At 43.2% G+C, this 24509-nt stretch overlaps 1 protein-coding gene across 3 annotated transcripts in view; it reads right to left on the bottom strand.

Moving 5' to 3' along the window:
• Ttc27 (tetratricopeptide repeat domain 27) overlaps positions 1 to 24509 on the bottom strand; it is a 106333-nt gene that overhangs the window by 43198 nt on the left and 38626 nt on the right. For all 3 annotated transcript variants that reach the window (XM_040730788.1, XM_040730789.1, XM_040730786.1), the window contains exons 10-12: positions 22039 to 22152; positions 13980 to 14075; positions 10243 to 10365 (exon numbers count right to left, since the gene is read on the bottom strand). In XM_040730788.1, the coding sequence (XP_040586722.1) occupies positions 10243 to 10365; positions 13980 to 14075; positions 22039 to 22152 (333 nt within the window). The remainder of the gene's footprint in view (positions 1 to 10242; positions 10366 to 13979; positions 14076 to 22038; positions 22153 to 24509) is intronic.

Below are 24509 nucleotides of genomic sequence, written 5' to 3'. Positions count from 1 at the left end.
ATATCTCTGGGTGTTTTCTTCCTCAAGGCAGAGAACCAGGGAATTTCTGATCATCTCATGGGGCTTGCTGTCTTGTCACTGTCGGGGTGGTGCCTCCTACATACAGGACTGCTGATGCACAGGTAGGGCAGCTGGGACTCTTTAGTTCTGTGTTAAAGTCAGAGCTAAATCACATACAGTTCACTATTATTTTTATTTTCTCAACGGACTCTTGGATGCTCTTTTATTCTTTAGCAAGTACTCTGAGTGAACTTTTGACTATAGCAAAAATAACACTCTCAAAGCTGGGAGCTTTTCCTGGATGCTGGGTTGGAGCCCTGTGCTGCCATTAACTGTTCCTCAGTTAATTCATGACAAGAAATCACAGAGATGAGGAAAAATTCCAGCTAGTCTCAGGCTCACCTAAGTGTGCAGCACTTCAGATAGTATGAGTGTCCTAAGCTCCACAAAGCATTCACTTCACCACCACCTACTTACGGGGAGACAAGTGGGTTTAAGCCACTGTTTGGGCAAACTCATGCATAGAGGTAGGGAACGCAGGACAGTGAGCTGAGTGCTCCTTCACAGCCAGGAACAGAAGAGGCCAAGGAGCATGGAAGACCAGACTCAAGAACTTTTACATTAGTCATGGAACAGAAATCCCCCAACCTCATGCGTCCTGTGCCCTCAGAAGCAACGGAAGCATCAGAAGCAATCTCTGTTCAAGACTGACCTACTTCACTTTAAGACTCCATGACTGAGGCCAGGCGGTGCTAGCACACACCTTTAGTCCCCGCACTCAGGAGGCAGAGGCAGGCACATGTCTGTGAGTTGGAGTCTGGTCTACAAAGCTATGAAGAGAAACCCTGTCTCAAAAACTCAAAAGAAAATACCATGACTGACACCTCCACCATTCTATCGGTCACCACCTCTAAATGTATAAATTCACACTTAGAAGGTAATGAATGGTTTTAATTTATAGAGAGAAAACCTCGGGATCAACAAGAGTCTAGAGGTGTGAAACCAGAGACAAATGGGATCATAATTGAAATCAGGCTGAAACCCTAGGAGAGTTTTGATTCACAATATTAATTCAAACAGCTGGGGATGGTTCTAAATAATGTGTTCAACTATATGACTAAACTTGGACTCAAATGTGGCCAAAAACTAAGCAAAGTTGAGATACCAGAAATTCCTCATATAATGTGAAGGAAGGAATCCAACACTCAGAATGGAAAGATTGTTAATTTATCGCTTGTGACCTGCTCACCCACCACTCCAACTTTGTCATCCAGAGCCTAGGGGTTGCTCCCTTCTTCTTGGCTTTGAGAAACACAATCCACATGGGAGAAGCAGCATACTTGAAAAGGACTATTATAAATGTGCCTTGTAATGGGGAAAGCTTGGGAGTACTTCTGCTGTCACGAGTTTCCAGATTACAATGGAGATGATGAGACCCAAGGTAGCAGAGACCTGCCAATTGCACTGCAAGCAAAATAGGCATGGTGGTTTGCAACAGACATAGCCAGCTAAAGAAATGCTAGAGCAGCTGACAGCATGGATTGTAAGTGGTGGCTGACTGCTCCCAATCAAAGCAGCCAATGAAAGCCAACCTTGCTCTACGTAACACTTTGAAAGATGTGAGTTTTTACTTCAGATGCCAGCTCTCACCAAGTTTCTACCCCCGAACATCTTCAAAGACTCTACAAAGGAGGACAAATGCCACTCAGAAAGGACCATGTGATAATGTACCAAGTGCAGAGAAAAAGTCCTTTCTTCTGTTCAGCTGTAAAGAAGCAAATGCTGCCATTACTAGATATTTGTATTCTTGGAAAAGGGCAGTATTTCCTCTTCCAGATTTAGTTTTTTGGTTAATGCTAATCCTTTGGCACTTAAAGAATTTGTAGGAGTCGGTTCATTCCAGGGTAGGCCTAGTAAGTATCTGAACCAACTAGTGATTACTTCCCAAGTTCCTGGGTGCACAGAAAATTAGAAAGAATGAGCAGCTAGCAGAACCCTCAGGGTGTGACTGCAGTACAGCAAGACAAGCAATGGTCCCTGCAGCTTCAGCTCTCCACTGAAAAGAATAAGCCCTGCAGCACTGCACATCTACATAAGCCACAGAGCACTCTGCTGAAATTTCAAGGGTACTAAAAGTGTGCAGGGTAGAGTTAACCCACTCATTGAAACTGAGAAAATGCATGGGTCCTGGAAAGCACCACGAATTATTATAAATAACACAGGGGTGGTGCTGATTATAGCTACTGTCCAAGACATGGTCTCTTTCCTGAAGCCCTGGCCCTTGAGAGAGAGAGAAATGGATAAAGAAAAACGCTTCTCTCTATCCGACAGCTGCAGTGTCAGATCAGGGCACAGAGAAACTACACTTGTACTAGCCTGCCTGAGAATGTCATGGACTCCATGCTTTGTCTTATCAGCCCATCAGACCTCATCAGTCAATGGCCTTGATGATACTATACTGATAGAATTCAAGGAGCCAAGATAAGAAACTGTGTCAATGTCAACAAAAAGCCAACTGAAAATCAACTGCTTTTATGCCATAGCTCATTTGAGAAACTGTGTCAATGTCAACCAGAACCAATTGAAAATCAACTGTTTTATGCCATAGCTTATGAGAAATTGTGTCAATGTCAAACAAAAACCAATTGAAAACCAACTGCTTTATGTCATAGCTAATTATGAGAAAATGTTCAATGTATTAAAATTATCTTCACAATTTACCCCCAAGGAGTTTATCTACTAACTAAAACAAGTAGTTATGGTTTTAATCTAAAATGTTATACATGAGCTCTTGTTTTTAACACTTGTCCCCAGCTATCAGTACTATTTTGGAACCTTTGCAAACGGGGCCTTTGAAGGGGACACCCAGTCTGATCTGGGCATCATTCTGCTTCCTGGTGAAGTACTTCTGCTTCTGCCACACCCCACACTGCCCCAGCTCTATATACCTCCTACACCATGGTGTTCAGAGCCCCTCTGAAACTAAATAGTTACTTTTTTCTCCCTCAAGCTGCCTCTTTGTGGTACTGTGATCACGCCACCAGGTTTAAGATTCAAAGCTTGTGAAATAAATGACTAATCTTTTACGTGCTAAACACTGATAAAGAAAAAAATGGTCTGAAGTTTTCCTATGTTAGAATTCTTCAGCTGTGTGAGATAATCTACAAAGCATCTGCCAGTAGTTTGCTGTCCTTCAGATAACCAAACCCCCAAGTCAAAGGGGTAAACCCTTACCTGGGCATTTATGTCCTGTTAACATACTTAACCTAGCAATGGGGTTCCCTTGTTTATGCTTCCATATTAGAACTGGCTAGAGAGGAACCCACTGGGGAACCGTAAGGCAAAGTGAAGCAATAGTCTGTGTATGCCTACATGGTCATGGGCAAATACCGTGCCAAACAAGACCTAGAGCAGCTCGATGAGCCCCGCTGGCCCTTGCCGTGTGCAGCTGATCTTGCCAGCTATGAGCCCTGCTGTTCAAAGTGACTCCATGCCCTCTATGAGAGCCTCCCATCGAGAGGCTCCCAGGATTGCCAGCTACAAAGTTCCCAGGGACCCCACAGGCCTCTGTTCAAGCTCCCCTTGTGGTCTCACATCAGTGGAGGCGTACCTGGCTTCTCAGACTCCCCTTCAACGTCTGCCTTCCTTACCAGTACTAGTGCTCCACACAGATTGCTAAAGACCTGGGCCCAATCCTCTGACTAGAACTTCCATATTAAACAGGCCTAGCTCCAGGAAACCCCTTATTCCCAAAAGCATTAAAAGCATCCACCACTATTCCATAAATGAAACAAGCCTGGGGTACAACCTTGTTGACATTTTTACTTTTTACATCCACGTCACCTTTTCCTTTATATCCTACCATTAAATGGTGACACATAGGTTATTTTCAGCCACTGTATCAGTGGGTAAACCTATTACCTCAGTCCCTATCATAATTCTGAGACACTGACAGATATTAACCATGTGAGACAAAGTTTAAACTCTTTTCTCAACCAAGTGGTCGGTCTTCACCTAAGGCCATAAAAGTTGAAAAGCAAAACTCTCTCTCCAGGCTTAATAATATTCCATGGATTGACAACAGAAAAAAAAAGGAAAGGAAGGAAGGAGGGAGGGAGGGAGGGAGGGAGGGAGGGAGGGAGGGAGGGAGGGAGGGAGGGAGGGAGGGAGGGGGACGGAGGAAGGAAGAGAGGGAGGGAGGGAGGAAGTAGCATGGCGAGAACATCTGAAAATCCAGCACAAAAGCAACCAGAATGAGACCAACATTTTCAGTGCCCTCAGAGCTACCAGTTAACACATGCAATAATACAAAGCACGTTTGCTCAAAACAAATGGCTACATCTTGATGGTGACAGGCAGCTTCATGGCTTCAGCCTCACTCAGGACTGGTCTGGCAGCCAGCAGGGGGAGCCCACACGGTGTAGCGCTTCACAATCTGCCTGACTGAGGAAGGCTGCAGAGACCACTTGCATCACACCCCATCCAACTCCAAGCTTGTTCAGGGGAAAGAAAGCCTTTAAAAACAGTTTGAGACAACGGATAAACTTCACAACTTCATGAGGTGGTTAATAACATAGTGATAATAAAATTGAAGGAAAGATGTGACATTAAAAAATGATTGACATATGCCAGGCGTTGGTGGCGCACGCCTTTAATCCCAGCACTCGGGAGGCAGAGGCAGGCGTATCTCTGTGAGTTCGAGGCTGGGCTGGACCGATAGCATCCAAAACAATACAGAGAAACCCTGTCTCGTAAAAAAAAAAAAAAAAAAAGATTGACATAAACCTAATTATCAGTGATCAAGTACAAACAAACTAAATATTCCAAACAAAGGGAGAAACTGACAAAAAGAGACACACTTTAAATCTGAACATACAGATAGGTTGAGAAGAAAAGGATCTGGAAGGAGATATCAGTAACCAAGATAGCTAGGGTAGCTACACTAAACAGACAAAACAGACCTCCAGGAAAAAGAAAACTGTTAACTGGGGGGGAAAAAAGCCACTTTTGTGATAGAATGTTCATTCCATCAAGAAGATGTAACAGTTATAAACGTGTACCTTCATGAAGCAGAAACTGACAGTGTCGGCCAGAGAAACGGGTGATGTAGCAATGGTCTTTGGAGACCTCATGTCTAGTGGCAGTGATGGACAGACAGCTACACAGCAGATGGAAACAGAAGACACAGTAGTGCTACAGACTGACTGGCCACAAAGACGCTCTAAGAACACCCCAGTCAACAGGAGCGGAGTCCGCGCCCTTCTCAGAGTGCACATACACTCTCCAGGATACACTAAATGGCGGGCGGCTCATGACACAAGCCCCAGCAGTCTGAAAGGTCTGCAGATGCAGTGAACAGATTAAGGGGATCACAAACATGCAAAACTTAAGCACACACTACTGAGCAGCCATGAGTCACAAAGGAAACTACAGCAAAACTAAAAGCACCAAGAGATGAAGCAAAACAGACATTCCAGAACTTACAGGACACGGGGAAAGTATGTGCAGAGGAGAATTTATGGCTCTAGATGCCTATGCTGAAAAAGAAAAACTATCAATCAATAACTTCATCTTCTACTGTAAGGATAAAAAGAAGAGCAATGCAGACAGAAGGAAGTAAGGAAGACCAGACAGGAAACAGAAGAGCACAGAGCAAAAGGACGACTCTGAAGACTCAAATCACTAGAGTTAGAATGGGGGGGGGGGGGGGCTCAAGCTGGTGAAGCATTTGACATACAAGTGTGTCCACCAGAGTTCAGATCCCCAGAACCAAGTAAAAAACAGGCCACCGTAATCCAGCACTTCGAGCTGGAGCAAGGATCCCTGGGCCTAGGAAAACAATGACGAAAGAAACTCAGAGACACAGGCCTGAACACACAGACCCATACCTGTACATTTGCATACATATGAGAGTGCGCATGCTCACCCCCCCACACACACTTAAAAAGGCTTAAAAAGAGAGAAATGAGTGAGGAGATACTGCTATTAGCCTTACAGAAATACCAAGGCTAGTAAGAGATTCTCTACTCTATAGATACCCCACATTAAAGTAGGATCCAAAGTTCAGAACAGCAAATCATACCCTGACACTATCTATTTGATTAAAAAACATGATTCTGCAAAAATATATTCTATTTCTAATACACTCCCTGCATTACAGACTTGAAGATTTGCTACAGTCTGGTACAAACACCTGGTCCATGAGCCATAGCCATGAGATGGAAAGGGCAAAGGCTCCACGCTCCACAGCCGGCTGGACCCTCCCAGTCTCACGACCTATGTGGTGCGTCTCCCAACCACGCGCTCACAGCCAGCTCCTCACTAATTGCTACTCACATTTATGTTTGTGACAACACCAGGTTCTGGCTTGGTTTTTCAAAGAGTACTTGCACAAACACTCACAGTCCAAGATAAAACAGAGTACTTTAAAACAGGCCTAGTTATCCAATTAGCTGGTCACCTCCTACTTGCATTACCCAGCTGTGGAGCATTTTCAATTACTTTACCTTAAAAATCTAATCTCCAATTTCTAAGGAAATAACAGTAACCTTGAAGGCCGGCAGGTGTGGGGAAAGGACAGGCTTTAATGGAAATGGCTCTAGGAGACAAAATCTGCCATTTGCCAATGCTAACCAGTATGAAAAAATGACAAAACCAATTCATATTTTGTAGTTTCTTGTAATGATTACAAGCCAAGCAGGTAAAGAATAAACCACAAGAAGCACTTAGTAACTGCATTATCTAACTATAGACTGTGGCATCCTTGTCACCACTGTGTGAAAATCAGAATTCCTAAAGGTTTCCATTTCTATTTCTAAAGTTAAAGTAGAAGTGGGGTTGGTCTCACTAGTGAGAACAAAATAGTATGGGAGCAGGTGTTTTGCCATATGGACAGTCATCCACAAGGAGGGTTCTCCTGGGGTATCTGCTTCCTGGTACATATTCAACTATTTGTTATGTGGTGTCTGACACAGATATGAACAGCACAGAGGAAATGAGCCAGCAAATGGGACAATAGAGTAATCCTGGGAGATGAGAAGTTGATAGAACAATACAGATCTGGAGAGGAAGTAGAGGCCAGGTGTTCTGTAGACACCAAAGGAGATCCAGAGAACAAGCAAGAGGTAGCTATGGGGGACAAGAGTTCCAGACGCAAGGAGCATGAACTAAGACCATGCCATCAAGCCAGGTAGCTGCATCTCCCTGGAGCCCTGGGAGTAAACATGGACAAGAGACTATGAGGAGGGATGAGGCCACGTAAAAAAAAAGCCAGAGTACAGTGCATCTGCAACCATTCACTCTCCATCCTTGAAGACAAGGGAAGCCACTGATGGGCGGGGTTGCCCTGGTCAGACACTGCTCTAGGAAGACTGCTCTGGCAAAAAACTTAGAAGGAATCTCACAAAGCACATGAAAGAACTTCAATCTTGAAATATTACCCCCCTCCAAAAAAAACCTCACTAAACTGACTACTTAAAACACTCAGCTGTTTTCAAAGTAACACATTTACTTGTATCTTAAAATGGCAAGAATCCATGGTTGCAGTCATTTGAAAATGTAGTACAATCAAGACACAGCTATGTGATCTCAGGCAAACCCAGCTTCCTATAAGGAAACAAAGACCAATCCTTATTTCTCCTACACCTCACCTTCTAGTCTCGCCTCCTGATGCCAGCTCAATCTTTATTGCTTACTTAGAGACCAAACTAAGTTTGCTCAACAAAACAAGATTTTGCCATCAACTGGAGGAAACTCTGACAAGTGAGTCAAATATCTGAAAACGTAATGCTAACAGATGGGAACCAGTTCTGATTCCAGGATCAACCAAAATTAATCTTAGATGTTTTGCCAATGGCCATTAAATAGCAAGAATGTCTGCAAGCAGTATTCTAAATGAGAAAGGCAAAGCACCTCCAAGTACACATGAACATCACAATAACCATTATACTCAGACATTTCTCTAAATTAGTCTTTCAAAAATGAATTATTCCATTAAGCAAAAAATACAAGAACTAAACTTTCAAACACTTAATGAAATAAAAATGCAGATCAAAATGCAGTGAAAACCACGGGCACATGGTCAGGTACCAGAAGCTCAACTATTCCAGAAATAAAGCACTTGCTTCCAACTTGAAGCAATCCTCTTTAGGGCCTGCGGTTAAAATTATCTGGGAATATAACACAGAAAAGCAGGGATGGGGGAGCTGAAGAGGCGGCTGAGCAGTTAAGGGCACCTGCTGCTGTTGCAGAGGCCACAGGATTGGTGCCCAGCACCCACAAAGAGGATCACAACAATCTGTAACTCCATTTCCAGGGGATCCAATACTCTCTTCTGGTTCTATAGGCACCAGGCACACACACAGTGTGCATGTATACATGCAGGCGAAACATGCATTCACATAAAAGTAAATAAATCTTTAAAAAAAAAAAAAGAGGGTTTTCTATGAGACAAATTGTTAAAAACAACTTTTAAAACCCAAGATGGCAGGGGAGGTTTGCTGGTAAAATGGCTCAGCACACACACACACACACACACACACACACCACATATACATGTGCATGTACACACATACACACACCACACACGCACACTCACATGCACACTCACTCACACGCACACTCATGTGGTCGCTAGCTGACTCCCTGGCAAACCTGCTGCTGTTCTGAGTTCTCACTTGGGAAGTACTCTTCTTCCCCTCTTTATTCCCCTTTTCAGACACTGGCCAGAACCCCAGCCCTGCTTGTCCCAACCCTGAGGCAATCTGACTCTCTCTAACCCTGCCTCTACCCCAAGCACATCTGCAGCTGGTAGCAGCCCACCATTCCTCATTTCCCATCCTCTGACCCAAAAAGCTAATGTTTTCTCTTTTCCATCTTCCCCCACACCTGCTGAGATCTCCAATTTTCCTGCTCTGTGGTTTCTATTCTCAAGCACCAATAAAATGCCCTGAGTATTCCTGTGAGTTGTTTAAATTCTGGTGATACTTAATTAGTGCACCGGTATGCATGAGGGTGTGAGGAGGTCAAAGGACAACTTCGTTAGCTCTCTTCTGCAATCTTATATAGGTTCGGGGAACCAAGGTTGCCAGGCTTGCACAACAGTTGTTTTTACCTACAGAGCCAGTATGCCAGCTCCATCTTAAATTCCTTTATCTGCAAGACTAAATTCCTATGAAAGAGACCTTGAATCTCCTGGGGATACTGCTGGTTTCTCCATACACTGAACACCTCAAAAAGCTTCACTGTCATTGACCAATTCATTTCAATACACACAGTTAGGAAGATACACAAGACAACCGTGTACTTGAACCACTGTCTCTCATCTTCATAACAACGGAAAGGTAAAGGTGAGAGTAAAACCTCCTGAGGATTGCAGTCTGCTGTGTGCTCTACTGAGTCATGAAAAGTGCAATGAGAACTAACGAGCAGGGCTGCAGAGGTCTCAGCTGTTAGGAACACCTGCTGCTCTTGCAGAGGACCTCAGCTCAGTTCCTAGAACCTACATAGGCTCACCACCACCTGAAACTCCCGCTCCAGAGGATCTGACACTCTCTTCTGGCCTCTGTGGGCACCGAGCACACACATGGTGCACATACACATATACAGGCAAAATACCCATACACATAAAATAAATTGTTTATTAGCATATGATTTCAATGTATCCTGTTTTACGACTACTCACAATGTAGAGACACAAGTCTTAAGATATGGTTCACGTATGAGAAGAAACAACAGATTTATAACAGATGCAAACATTACAACATTTTCTCTCTTGACCCAATTTAAGAATGGAATTAAATATGCATCACACACTTCATAAGGCTTCTGCCTCAGCAGGGTTCACATAGACTTTCTCAACACATTCAGCCTCCTAGATAACTCCCTCATGCCCACAGCCTCTAATTATCAAGTACCCCAAAGACAATTAAAATTAATTCCTGACATTTTACTTCAAAGCTGTCTTATAGAAGAATCAATAGGAAAATGGATCAAAACATGAAGAGCTTTCAAAGTTTTTATTATTCTTTGTTAAATGCCAAATACCAAACCAACTCCAGGCTGTTTTTCTCTTTTATGGACACATAAAATAAGCTGCCCATCATAAATCAGAGACAACACTACAAAGTCTTAAGTGGAAGAAGGGATGGACATGAACACTGTCAGAGTGAGCTTTCTGAGGAGCGATAAAGAAGTATGGAGGGAAGAAGGCACTCACCATACACAGACGTGACTGTTACCTACCTTCCCATGCTGCCCAGCCCTTTCGTAACAGATGACCACATCTTCCCACATCTCCAGCTTCTCATATATCTGAAGGGCTGAAGTGGTACAGCCCAACTCAAAGAGCAGACCTGCAAGCTGGCGCTAGGAAAACAAATGAGAGTCATCAACACTCCTCAACAGGGGGCAAACCAGCCTTTCAAAGGGCTGCTTATTGTATATCATTTATGGAATTCAAACTCTACTATCTAAGAATTTGTGAGAATCATACTTCAGCAAGCGTGTTTACAGGCGATGAAATACTAAAAAAATAGAAACTGATCAAAACACTCAATGCATCAAATTTTTAAGTATATCAGAACTCAAAAACAAGTCAATTTTTCCTTCTTATCTAAAGATTCCTTCCATGAGAAGCTCTGGTTTGTAAAGATCACATCCAATAACCAGTGTTTAAAGCTCTGAAGAAGCAATGCAGACACCATTAACTCTCTGTGTTTCGTCCTTGGGAATTTACACAGGAGAGCATCTCCGGCTCTGTCTCAAGCAGTCCTACTTATTTTAGACACAAGTCTAGTAATCTGAGTCACTTAATTGCACAGACCCTGGAAGATCAAGACAAGCAATCAAAGTAGGTGAGGACCAGGAAAAAATGTTCGAACGGTAAGTAGAATGTGTTTTAGGCTACCCATCCTACAGAATGAAAACATATTACAAGAAAATAAAGGAGATGCTGTTTTTGAGTAAGGTCTGGTTTCATGTCAGTGGTCGCTGCATTGCTTTCTCTTCTGAATACATCTTTACTGCACTTTGAAACTCAGCTTGCATCTGAGAATTAAGAAGTTTATGGAAGCTAGGCATGTGGTGCACACCTTCAATCCTAATGCTGGGAGGCAGAAGCAGCTGATCTCTGTGTCAGAAGCCAAACAGAGTGAGTTCCAGGCTAGGCCGGGATACATATTGAGACCTTGTCTCAAAAAGAGAACAGGACATGACTTAAAACTATTTCTATGTAGCATAAAATAGAGGAGAACTTGGCATTTTTCAGAGCATTGACTGACTCTTTTCTGAAACAAGATACAGGCTACAGGAGCACTGACACACCTTGCTGCTCACACAGGAGTACTTCCTTCAGTCTAACACTCTCCCAACTGAGCTATTTAGGCTTGCAGGAGTACTTCTTTTTGTTTTGTTTTGTTTTTCGAGACAGGGTTTCTCTGTATTGTTTTGGAGGCTGTCCTGGAACTCACTCTGTAGACCAGGCTGGCCTCGAACTCACAGAGATCCGCCTGCCTCTGCCTCCCAAGTGCTGGGATTAAAGGCGTGCACCACCAACGCCCGGCCGCAGGAGTACTTCTTATCATTAATTAAAAAGTGAAGAAAATTACCCAGGATGATATAGCTGGCCAAAGGGAAAGACTTTTCTCACAATAAACTCCTGTTCGCACTTTTATTTCAAATAACACACAAAGATATGGCTAGTCACTATGATGAAAAGAAAAGGGACTATTTAATTTAAGGAGAAATTATCTACATTTCTCAAACTGCCTAACGACTCTGAAATCATAGCTTCCTAAGCAGATAAGCAGCCATCTGAGTTCTATCTGGACAGTATTTTCCAGCCGTCTGTTCAGAAGAAACAAACGCAGCTACACTCTTGGCTGGAGAGAGGGCTCGGCTGCTAAGAGTGAAGGCTCAGGCCCACAACCAAAGGACAGAAATGACACACTCAACAGACACGTCTTCTTTTAACAATAACTCAGAATCCCAACTGCTGACCAGCCACAAGCCACACAGCACTCGGGGCAGTGTGTACCCAAGGCTCCAGCTGTTACCTCCTCCTGAGTTTGTGGCTTCCAAAGTGTAAGAGATGAACCTCCTAGTTTAAGACTAACCTTACCTCTAGGGAATCTCATAACAGGGCTTTGGGGCCTCTTAGCAGCAGGCAGCTTTTCTAATTCTAAATTTCCTCCTGCGTGTATAATACACAAATGACAGGTGAGGAAGCTGACCAAAATGTCAAGTCACTAAACCATCTAGAAGCCTCTGGATAACATCATTTAACCTGTGTGCTATAGTGCTCTGACTCTAAAGTCTGGGACATTTTACAACAACAGTGACATACAAGAAGGTAATGTGGAAACTGTAGAACAAAATGCATGCATCTTGCTAAATGCGCCTTTAATTCCAGACTTGGAAGGCAGAGGCAGGCAGAGCTCTGGGAGTTTCAAGCTTGCCAGGACTATATAGAAAGACTCAGTCTCAAATGGGGAAAAAAGTAAGAGAAGGTAAAACCAGGAGCTAGTTCTTGTGCAAAGTTCACAGCTCAACTGCCTTCTCCAACAAGTTAAGAAACAACTAGGGGGGACATATCTATAATCCAAGAGAATCATGGGGACAAAAGATCACACACCAGCTCACTCTGGGGCTTCAGAAGCTCCCCCAGCCGGGTATTGGTGGTGCATGCCTTTAATCCCAGCACTCAGGAGGCAGAGACAGGAAGATCTCTGCGAGTTGGGAGGCCAGCCTGGCCTACAAGAGCAGGGCAGCCTCCAAAGCCACAGAGAAACCCTGTCTCGAAAAACCAAAAAAAAAAAAAAAAAAAAAAAGCAGCTCCCCCAGTCATCCTGCACCCTGGAAAGAAAACAGACAGAAGTATCTCAAAACATACAGTATCAAATAAATACTTTCCTTTTGCTTTTTTGTAAAACCATTAAAAGGTTCAAAGGTTTACTGTTTGGTTAAAAAAAAAAAAAGTCCTTGAAGACATTTGAATGTAAAATGTTGGGGCTTGAAAGATGGCTCAGTAGTTAAGAGTTCCAGTGTCAGGCCGGGCGTTGGTGGCGCACGCCTTTAATCCCAGCCCTCGGGAGGCAGAGGCAGGCGGATCTCTGTGAGTTCGAGGCCAGCCTGGTCTACAAAGTGAGTTCCAGGACAGCCTCCAAAGCCACAGAGAAACCCTGTCTCAAAAAAAAAAAAAAAAAAAAAACAGAGTTCCAGTGTCAGGAGAGTTCAGTTCCCTGCATCAAGACAGCTGGCTCACAACCACTTATAGCCCCAGATCTGGATACTCTCTCTTGTCCTCCATGGTCATCTGCACACATGTACACATGCATGCACGCACTCACTTACATACACACTTATACATAATAAAAAATAAATTTTTAAAAAGCTAATATAAAATGTCCTTTTGAAAATGAAACAGGGGGGCAACTCTCCTGAGATGCCCAAATCCATTCTTAACTAATGCATCTCTCCTCTCTCCATACCTATGCTTAAATCTATATTAAAACCTTTTCTTAATAAACTCCAACTCATGAAAAAAAGCATTTATGATTAGCCTATCTTAATTTATAGGATTCTACCTAGTATCAATTTAAAACCATTTCAAAGTGTTTTTAAATCCATTACCACTTTAATCAAAACAGCAATTTAAACAATTGGAAATCCCCAAATGCTTTTTTTTTTTTTTTTTTTTTTTTTTTTTGGTTTTTTGAGACAGGGTTTCTCTGTGGCTTTGGAGGCTGTCCTGGAACTCGCTTGGTAGTCCAGGCTGGTCTCGAACTTACAGAGATCCGCCTGCCTCTGCCTCCTAAGTGCTGGGATTAAAGGTGTGCGCCACCAACGCCCGGCTCCCAAATGCTTTTATCAATTTCACTGAAATATTTAAAAAGTCAATAAATATATCTAAGTCATCCCTTTCTAATGTATTTTCTTTTTTAAATCAGAATATTTTCCATACCAAAGACAAACAGAAGTACCTGAATAGCCCAGTGAGGCGGCACTTGACAGCAATAGAAAATCTTCAGGCGTTCCAATACAGATGTAGTTTTATCTTCAAATTGGTCTGCAAGAGCCTAAGGAAACATAATAATCATGATCTATGTACTTAATCATTTTAATATAAACAAAGTTCCTATTACAAAAATTATTCAAATGCACATATAAATAAAGAACTCAACTCAATTTTGTCAAGGCTATAAGGAGACATATGAAGTTACATATTTTTAAAACTTAAAATTTAATCAATATTTCTATAAATGTGCACTTAAATATTACCAGGAAATTCTTTAAACTAAAATTTCCCATAATAAATCTTTCAAAGAACTAGCCTTCTTACTAAAAATTGCCATTCTAAGAAAAATTGTCCTTTACTGTATTTATCTCCAACATGACAGACAACAATGTCACTATCGAATGTCAATGAGAGAGTAACTAAATGAAAAACTTGGGATTTTTTTCCTCAGGAGTTAAACAATGAAGAAAAGCAGGTCTATCCAATTACAAACAGGTACTCTTGTTCTTCAGCAAAAGAGATGTGAGGGTAGCATCCAGTCATGCAAGATAAGCTGTGCGGCACACTGGGCAGCTGCAGGCTTTGGAATTGAATTCTTGTGATGTCCTGGAATTCCCAAGCTGGTAATGAAAAACAGCTCCCAGAGATGACCACGGTGGCTCTCTGAAAACAGGAGCCCAGGCCAACTTCAGAGTCAAAAGCTGGCAGTATATAGTAATCAAGTGACTAGTCATCGAACAAGGCTGACATAGAAAATGTCAACTTGAATACAGACATTGTCTAGAATCTCAGACAAACACATGGACCACAGCCATCTGCCGCCTCTGATCTGTCAATAGGTTTATACTAACTACATATTTTGTCTGGTATCAGACTTTTTGTGTGGGGGGGGAGTGGGGCTTCGAGACAGGGTTTCTCTGTGTAGCCCCTGCTGTCCTGGAACTCACTCTGTAGACCAGGCTAGCCTCAAACTCAGAGATCCTCCTCCTTCTGCTTCCCTAGTGCTGGGACTAAAGAAACACATGCACCACCATGCCAGGCTTGGTAACAGAATTTCAATTGCAAATTATTCTGACCTTTTTTTTCCACAATGATCTAGTTAACTATTAATTCTTAATTTTCTGATTCTAACATAGAAAGCTGCTGTAAAGGATAATGCCGTTCTTGTATTTTAGGATGGTAAAGCATGTGACAACACACTCTCACACATCAGGATACAGAACATCTGCTACACTAGTGTCTGCTTTCACGTTGTTTCAGTTTTTTACAAAATTAAAAATAAATTTAAGAATCAAGAATAAACTGCCTTAGAAGAAAGATAAGGGCAGGAGTCTAACACATCCTGACAAAATCTTGCCTTGGTTTGATGTGAAATGTACCCCAAAAGCTGCAATGAACACTTGGTCCCCAGCTGTGGAGTGTCCCCAAAGGCTACAGTGAACACTTGGTTCCTAGCTGTGGAGTATCCCCAAAGGCTGGAGTAAACACTTGGCCCCAGCTGTGGAGTGTCCCCAAAGGCTGGAGTGAACACTTGGTCCCCAGCTGTGGAGTGCAATATTGGGAGGTTGCAGAACCTTTAAGGCAAGAGCTCGAGCAGGCAGCAGCAGGTGAGCAGGGGTGACTTTTGGAAGGTTATCCTGCCTTTAATTCTGATCCAGAACTCTTTGCATCCTGGTTGCCAACGTGAAAAACCACAATGCCTCCCACTCCCACCAACACAGACTGAGATGTTCTCACTGTGACTCCCCTTCCATGAAGAATTAAACTCTCCCGAATGGAGACAAAATAATCCTCCCTTAGTTGCTTTTTTTTGGGGTTTTTTTATTACAGAGATAAGAACAGTAAGTACCACCGAGTCAAAGAGAAGCCAGTTCCTAACTGCACAACAGCTCTGCAACTGTGGTTCTCTGCCTTGTGTAAGGGAAGAGACCCACTGGTCGGTTCAGTATCTCAAAGAATGAGTTCGTGTGTCAGAAGAAACAGAGTAGTACACATCACTTCTTGGACAGCCCGAGATTCTATTCAATCAAAGTCAGAACAAATTGAGATATAACCACAGTCCTCAGCCATCTTGACAAAGATTCCTGGCCCTGCTTCACAGAAACTTAATAGGAAAAAAGGTTGCATGCCTCTAGCCAAGGCTATTACAGGGAGGGAGATAGGGAGACAGGGAGACAGGGAGACAGGGAGGGAGACAGGGAGACAGGGAGACAGGGAGACAGGGAGACAGGGAGGGAGGGAGACAGGGAGGGAGGGAGACAGGGAGGGAGGGAGGGAGACAGGGAGGGAGGGAGGGAGGGAGGGAGGGAGGGAGGGAGGGAGGGAGGAGAATGAACAGTAACTTGGGCTAAAGACATATGGTCACAATATATAAATAAAGATCACAGAATTCCTTCATGAAAAGAAGGGCTTTTGTTTTTAGATCAACACACCACATTTTCAAAAAGAAAAAAATAACTTTCACTTAATAACCTAAAATTTGAAAGTAACATCTTACAATTTACCAAGACCCAGTTACATGTGAAATTTTATTTTCAAACAAAATCTATGTTGTTTGATGATATAACTAGGGAACATTAAGTAGTTCTTAGCTTATTAATAATTTTTGTGTGCACTTCAGATACTTGTGGGTGACTTGTAGGTATCTGTGTCTGATGTACTCAGGTACACTCTGGAACAGCAAAAATCACCAGATGGAATAGAGCCAACACATATCGCATTGTCTAGAGCAGTGTCTCTAACCTTCCGAACGCTGTGACCCTTTAATACAGTTCCTCATGGTGTGGTGACTCCAACCATAAAAGTATTTCATTGTTACTTCATAACTATAATTCTGGTACTGTCATGACTTGTAATGTAAATATCTGATACGCAACCTGTGGGGTCACCACCCACCCACAGCTTGAGAACCTCTGGTGTGAGTGCCCGCCCTACAAGAGCTGATTTGGCTCTGCATGTGATAAAGATAAGTTTAACACCTATCTACTCTCCTACACAGACAACACTTCTTGCTGTCTGGAGCCTGACAGTCACCTAAGTAAGGCTTACCTACAAAACAACAAACAAACCTAAGAACACTAAACTAACAGACAAAAAAGGATGGTGGTACACTGCTAGTCTCTCCACTGAGTTCCAAGTACTCTCTTCATTTGCTAATTTACAAACAGCCTAACAAAACCCTGTCATGGTTTGATGTGCAATGTCCTCATGTGTGGAACACTTGGTCTCCAGCTGGTGGTGTTACCAAGCTGGAAGAGTGTGGAGCCTCTGAGCCAAGGGACCTGGCTGGCAGCAGTGGGTGACTAGATTTTTCAGAGCAAGTTAATTCCTAACAAGTTCTAAAATTACTCTACCATATTCAAACAAATGGAATCCTCACAGGCACAGGCAATAGGAAAAGCAGGGCTGATATTCACAATGACTTAAGTTCTCTTCCAGGTCTCCCACAAAACAGTTTAACCAGGGAGGCATTCATTCATGAGAGGATTTTTACAGTACTCTTTGCACTTTCAGCAAATCTACAAGGATGGTTTGTTGTTTTAATTTTAGTGGCTTTATTTGTTTTATTTATGTTGATTTTTGCCTTTCGTGTGTTTATGTGCTCCACTTGCGTGCCTCTTGCCTTCAGAGCTCAGAAGGCAGCAGATCCCCTGGAACTAAGGTTACAGATGCTTGTGAGCCACCATGTGGGTGCAAGGAATTGAACCCAGGTCTTCTGCAAGAGCAACAAACGCTCTTAACCACTGAGCCATACTTCCAAGTCCCAAGAGTTTTGTTTTATTTGAGACATTTAAGGTAAGCTGATTAATTGTCAGCACCAGTCACTAATCACAAGTATCATGTATATTCACTGGGAGCAAAACCAGGTGTCCAAAAAAGTGGGGTCTCTCCCTCACTCAGAGGTAACCCTGGCAGATCTCGAACTTTTGGAGATCCTCCCAACTCAGCTTCCCAAAGGCTGGGAGTACAGATACATACCACTGTACCTGGCTCGTTTTCAAGTTTTAATACTTCCTTTTAAGGGCATTTCTTCTAAACTCACTCTAAAAGCAAAGTATTTGTGCATATGGAACCCCCAATCCCCGATCTCTAGAAGCTATAGTTTCATCGGCGAAGGGGTGTCTCTATGGAATGGGTATAGAAGAATGAAACCCCAGAATGTAAAGATATCAAGACTAAAATTTAAAGTTAGCAGAGAGGATGATTTAGTATGTAAGACAATTCTGCACAAGGTCTGGTATGACTTAGACTTCATGTGCTTGCATCTGAAAGCATGGGCATATATCTTCAAAGGCACAAGCTGGTCCCAAAGGGCCTTCCCTTTCACTGGAAGCAATTCATTCTCACTAGAAGTATATCAAAGTGGCTGAGGGCCTTCTGAAGAACCAAACATAACTAGCTGATACTCTAAAAGGGCTGACTGATCACCTGCCGGATCACCTTTGATTTGCTTTGTTGTGCAATCTTTGTACATGTCTGTATGTGCATAATAGGACTTATTTTTTACAATTAAAAATGTGTACTTGAGCAAATATATTGACAGCTGGGTGGGAAAGCTTTCTTTCTGACAGGAGCCTGAAGTCAACAGTGATTTGCAAACCGAGCAGTCGAACAGACTGCCACTTCAGACTCTGGAGGATAATAAAATTCCCCATGGGAAGGAGAATTAGGATTAAATTTTACTAAGTTTCAACAACCTTAAACCTATGCAGAACCAGAATTACATAACAATTGGCAAATGGCACCTGTGAGAACTAAAATCCAGGTCAAAGCTCCAGGACTATGAAGCAGGAAAGCAGACCAGGCAGGTTCTAAGCCTCAGCTCATCTCTACATGGACAATGACCAGACTGAAATGAAAAGCAGCTACTTGATGAAGAAACATTGAGACTGTATTTGACCATTCTTTACGGCACTCAAATCCCCTAACACAGGAATCAGGGCTGCTATATAGTCAGTAACACACTCAGACACTGTTGTTAAAAAAGGAAGAGTTTCTCTTCAAGCTTCCACAATGAAGACAACCAACAGAGGAAGCTGGGGGAGCACCCTGACATCCCCTTCCTTAACCACGTCTTGGATCAGTACTCCTAAAACTTTTTGACTTCGGGTCCCTTTAAACCTTCACAATTTCTGAGGGGTTGTAAAGGAACTGAGCATCCACGTGTTACAATCACTAGAAAGTTACCATATTAAGCTGTATGGGATAAGACTGAAGTCTCATACTTGAGTACTCATAACTATAGCCATCCAAAATTTGACAAAGATGTCAAAAAACAAACACTGGAGAAAAGGCAGACTCTTCAACAAATGGTGCTGGGAGAGGAGTAAAACTAGCCCATATTTATGACCTTGTCCAAAAACTTACTCAAAACAGGTCAAAGACCTAAATGTGAAAATGACCGAAGAAAACACAGGCAACTCTATAGGATACAAGCGTAGGGAAAGATTTTCTGAATAGAACCCCATTTGTCCAGGAACTGAGGCCAGCAACTGACAAATGGGACCTTGTTAAACTAAGACTCTTCTGCACAAATAAAGAAACAAGCAAGCAAGCAAAGAGGGAGCCACAGAAAGGGAGAGGATCTTTGCCAGCTATCATATGACAGAGGGTGAATATCCAGAATATATAAAGAACTTTAAAAAGCAAACAACCTATTCAAAAAATGAACTTGGGATGTGAATAAAGTTTTCAAAAAAAATAGCTAAGAAATACCTGGAAAATTTTATTCTGAGGAAGAGAAAGCTGAATGACAATAGAAAAAGCTATACACTTTTTTTTTTAAGTAGAGCATGACTACTGTCTTAGTCACTGTCCTATGCTGTAAAGAGACCCCATGACCAAGGCAACTATTAACAAGAAAAAGCATTTAATTGGGGGCTTGCCTACATTTTCAGAGGTTCAGCCCATTATCATCACAGCAGGAAGCATAGCAGCATTCAAGCAGAGACTGGAACCACTGCTGAGAACTACATTCTGATCTGTGTGTGGGGTTGTGGGGGAGAGACATACAGAAACAGACAGACAGCTGACTCACTCACTCACTCTGGGCTTGACAGGGGCCTTTGAAGCTTCAAAACCCACCTCCAGTGACAAACTTTCTCCAATAAGGTCACAACTCCTACTGTTTTTAGCCCTTTCAAACAGTGGCACTCTGCAGTAACCAAGCATTCAAACACACCACCAACCCTATGAGGGCCATTCTCATTCAAACCATCAGAGCACTGGCAGCTCTGATTCCACTTTAATACACACAGCTGAAAGCCATAGGCACTACAGTGAACAGGGTTCCACAAGCACTGACTTGATCCTTACCTACACTCTTATCCCGAACAGGCAACAGCACTCAACCTAGAAGATTTCATGAGATGGACTGTTTCTAACAGCTTATCCTGAGTTTGTAATTCTCTCTTGTGGCTTTTAGAATCTCTGGTAATCTACCTTCATGTATGATGCAACATTTTCTTCTTAATTTTGTCCATCTGTCACTTAAAAATCCACTATGTGGAGGCCTTAATGTAACTGCAGACTATCAGTAAGTGATCAGACAAATCTGGACAAGTCACCCGACTTCAGCACACCTGCACTCCTTCAACAGGACTAGGGCATGATTGAGCCCCTTAGAGACCCTTCTGGTCCCCCCTTGCTATCCCCCTCAACTTTAACAGTTAATCATTTAGCACTATACAGTATTGGAAGGAAACCAATCTTTATATAAATTAAGACATTTTAATTTAAAAAAACTGTTTTATATATACATTTGTTATTTTAAGCCATTTCCTTTCTCTTGAGAGATGTAGTAATTTCAACAAACACTGAAGTACTACACTATGAATCAGAGGAACTGGAAAAGGTTCAGAGTGTGAGCTAAGGGGCTCAACAAAGACTGAAAATTAAACGAACCATGGATTCATCCTGCTACGTGATCTGGCCAGTTTCCAAAATTTTGGAATTAGGGAAATAAAAGACTTCCCCCTGCAGAGACAGAAACAAGAGCTCCCTAGCGCTGCTCCTTAAGAAGAACTATACACCTCTTTTGCTATCGTGGCACGGGATGACACGAAGAGGCCACCCCAACTCAGGAAGAGCAGCCCCTGCAACAGAGTGAAATCACTCTGCCTTTACGTCTATGCTCCCTACTCAAAACTCATTCTTACCATCTGACACCAAAAACATGACCCCAAATCCAAGCGGGCATGGTAGCCCAGGCCAATCCCAGCACTTGGAAGGTGAAGTAGACAGGATTTTATTCCTGGATGCATGGTAAGTTTGAGGCCAGCATAGACACAGGATGAGATCTAGGGTTACAGAGACTAAATGCTTAGGTCACAGAGCTATAAAGTGACAAAGCTGAGCTTTGCAGTCAGGTTAAATTCTGTAGTCTGTAACTTAAGTAACAGCAAAATGTGAGTGGAATATATGCCTTGCAAGTGCCACACATGCACACTTACTGCAGCAGCGGAGGGAGGGTGTCACCACGGTACCCGTGTCTGTGACACGTGCACACTTACTGCAGCAGCGGAGGGAGGGTGTCACCACGGTACCCGTGTCTGTGACACGTGCACACTTACTGCAGCAGCGGAGGGAGGGTGTCACCACGGTACCCGTGTCTGTGACACATGCACACTTACTGCAGCAGCGGAGGGAGGGTGTCACCACGGTACCCGTGTCTGTGACACGTGCACACTTACTGCAGCAGCGGAGGGAGGGTGTCACCACGGTACCCGTGTCTGTGACACATGCACACTTACTGCAGCAGCGGAGGGAGGGTGTCACCACGGTACTCGTGTCTGTGACACATGCACACTTACTGCAGCAGCGGAGGGAGGGTGTCACCACGGTACCCGTGTCTGTGACACGTGCACACTTACTGCAGCAGCGGAGGGAGGGTGTCACCACGGTACCTGTGTCTGTGACACATGCACACTTACTGCAGCAGCGGAGGGAGGGTGTCACCATGGTACCCGTGTCTGTGACACGTGCACACTTACTGCAGCAGCAGAGGGAGGGTGTCACCACGGTACCTGTGTCTGCCTCATGGCTCGTTCCACTCGCCGTGTGCTTCCTCGCTCAAGCTTTGTCCGGAGGATCAAGGCTGACGTCTGAATGGCCCAGAACTTTGGTTGTGAAAGTAAACACTGATGAGAGAAAGGAGGGCAGAGAAACTGGGGTAAGCCAGAAGCGCAACTCTTAGACCCGCTCCGCCCCCCAAAAAAATCACAAGACTGCTAAATGCAGACTGACAACCTAAGCAAGCAAAATAGCAGGGTCTCTTAAAACTCATACTATAGAACATTATTGCAAACATAGGAGAATCATCTTAGCTGTAGTTAAGAGTCCTCAATGTTAGATGCCCTAACTTCTAACAAATTCTTTCTTAAAAGGGGCATCCTAGGAAAACTAACCTACAATGAAACTTAAAACATGCACACACTGAAACCTAACACCAGAGAGAGCTACACCAGTCCTCAAACAGAGCTCAAGCACAAATTTAACCAGAACCAGCAGTGAAAGCCTGGGGGAACCGGTACACAGGAACTGTTGGGCGTAACGGGCATACTATACTGCAGAACGGGCCCTAGGTGGGCATCCCAGCAACAGCCTTCACTAAGGCTCACTACAAAGAAAGGGCTTCTTTATCTGGAAGCTGATGCCATCCTTCATCATCGTGTGTTGGCTCTTTCTGCACAAGCATCCGCTTGTCTCTGGAGTCACGTGTGGACGGCACCCCTGTCAGGATCCAACCAGTCCTTCACAGCCTGAGGGCTCATTAGAAGCTCTTAGATTTCCAAGAAGAGGATCTAGGCATCCATAGTTTTTCCAAGTGCTCCTAGGTAATGCTTAAGTGCAGTCAAGTTTAAGAACTATTGAGTAACACAAGTTTATCTCTGGTCAAATTGATCCATTAACTCACAATGTTCATCAAAGGGTAGCTGAACACAGTCAATGAAATATTAGTGACACCAAAGTCCCTAGAACTCCTCACTGCGCCCTGCCGAGCTCTGGCTCACTTACTCCCTCCCTCACTCACGCTGCCTGCCCTGCCTCTCTAAGCACCTGCTTCCTCCACTCAGCACTCACCCTGCCCATGAGTGGCTCTGCCTTTTATTTCCTTTCATTAAAAGATACAACTGTTTAGGTCCGCATACAGATAATGGGTTTCACCAGAGTGTTCCGCACACATGTGCAGTTACACCTGACTCTCCCTGGTTGCTGCCACGCCATTCTCCCCAAGGCCCCACCCTTCTCTAGCAGCTGTCCTTCCTTCCCCAGGATCTTCCCCTTTCTCCCTTCATCACTCTCCTTCCTGCTCCCTAAGGTGCTCCGCTTCCCTTCTCATGGTCCCCCTTTTTCAGTTTCAAGCCACCTCAGTTTTTAACCCTCAGACCAATCTCCCTGCAATTAGGAAAATGAAGATGGGAGCTGAAGAGATGGTTTGGGGGTTAAGAGCCCTGACTGCTCTTTCACAGGACCCAGGTTCAAATTCCCAGCACCCACATGGCAGCTCACAACTGTATCTCCAAAAAGTGACACCCTCTCACAGACATATACATATGCAAAACACCAATGCACATAAAATAAAAATAAATTATATTCAAAGAAAACGAAGATAAGAACAAAAGTTGACAGTATTTTGTCCCAGAGCAACACTCTCATTTTATAAGATTTTCCAAATGAAATTATGCGCATTTAAGTGAATAATTTCAGGGAATTAGCATTCAGAAACTGATGATACTACAAGTCAGAAATGAAGGACGGAATAACATAAAAACTCATGAACGAACCTGAGAGAGGCAGGAATGCACAAAGAGAAGAAAAGCAAAGGGAAGCAGCCTTCCTGAAGTCTGCTCATGAATACACTTGAGCCCTCACTCGGGCAGGAGCTGTTCACAGGCTCCAGAGACTGCAGCAAGCAACGAAGAAGTCTCTGCACCCAGAAACTTATGTATGTCCTACTGCATGTCTTACTCAGTTATTTTCTTCCAAACTAACTTTTGTAACTAAAATGCTTCATCTATTGCTTCAAATACAGTTTCTAAGACAAATGTATAACCCTCTTCTGCTAGATTCCATTAACAATCCTACAAAGGGAACGCATTTTCCAATGTGAACAGCAACATTTATCATATAATAACAAAATAGAAGACAGTTAAAAATGAATTCCCAGGACACAACAGTATGTTCCAAATGCCACATAAAACCTTACAAGCTGTTTAAAAGCAAATCTAACCTGAACTGACACAAAACAGAACGTAATGAAACTGACCTGGGTATCGGTCCAAACTCTGCCATTAGCTCCCTTGAGAAAGATGTCTGCCACCTTGAGAGCTGATTTTCTCATCTAAGTGATGACAGGAGCTGACCTGAGGATGCTTTCAACTCTGAGAGATGTGTTTCTATAAAATTCCATGTGTCCCGTGACAAATAACAACAAAAAGGTTCCAGATAATTTACGATGCTTTGTAAAGGAACCCGTTAGTAGACTGCTGGCGAT

Source organism: Mesocricetus auratus, unplaced genomic scaffold (assembly GCF_017639785.1).
Source record: "Mesocricetus auratus isolate SY011 unplaced genomic scaffold, BCM_Maur_2.0 Super-Scaffold_100024, whole genome shotgun sequence".
In the NCBI taxonomy this organism is placed as follows: domain Eukaryota; kingdom Metazoa; phylum Chordata; class Mammalia; order Rodentia; family Cricetidae; genus Mesocricetus; species Mesocricetus auratus.
The sequence above is the reverse complement of the archived record's forward strand: the minus strand, read 5'-3'. Positions and strand labels throughout refer to the sequence as shown.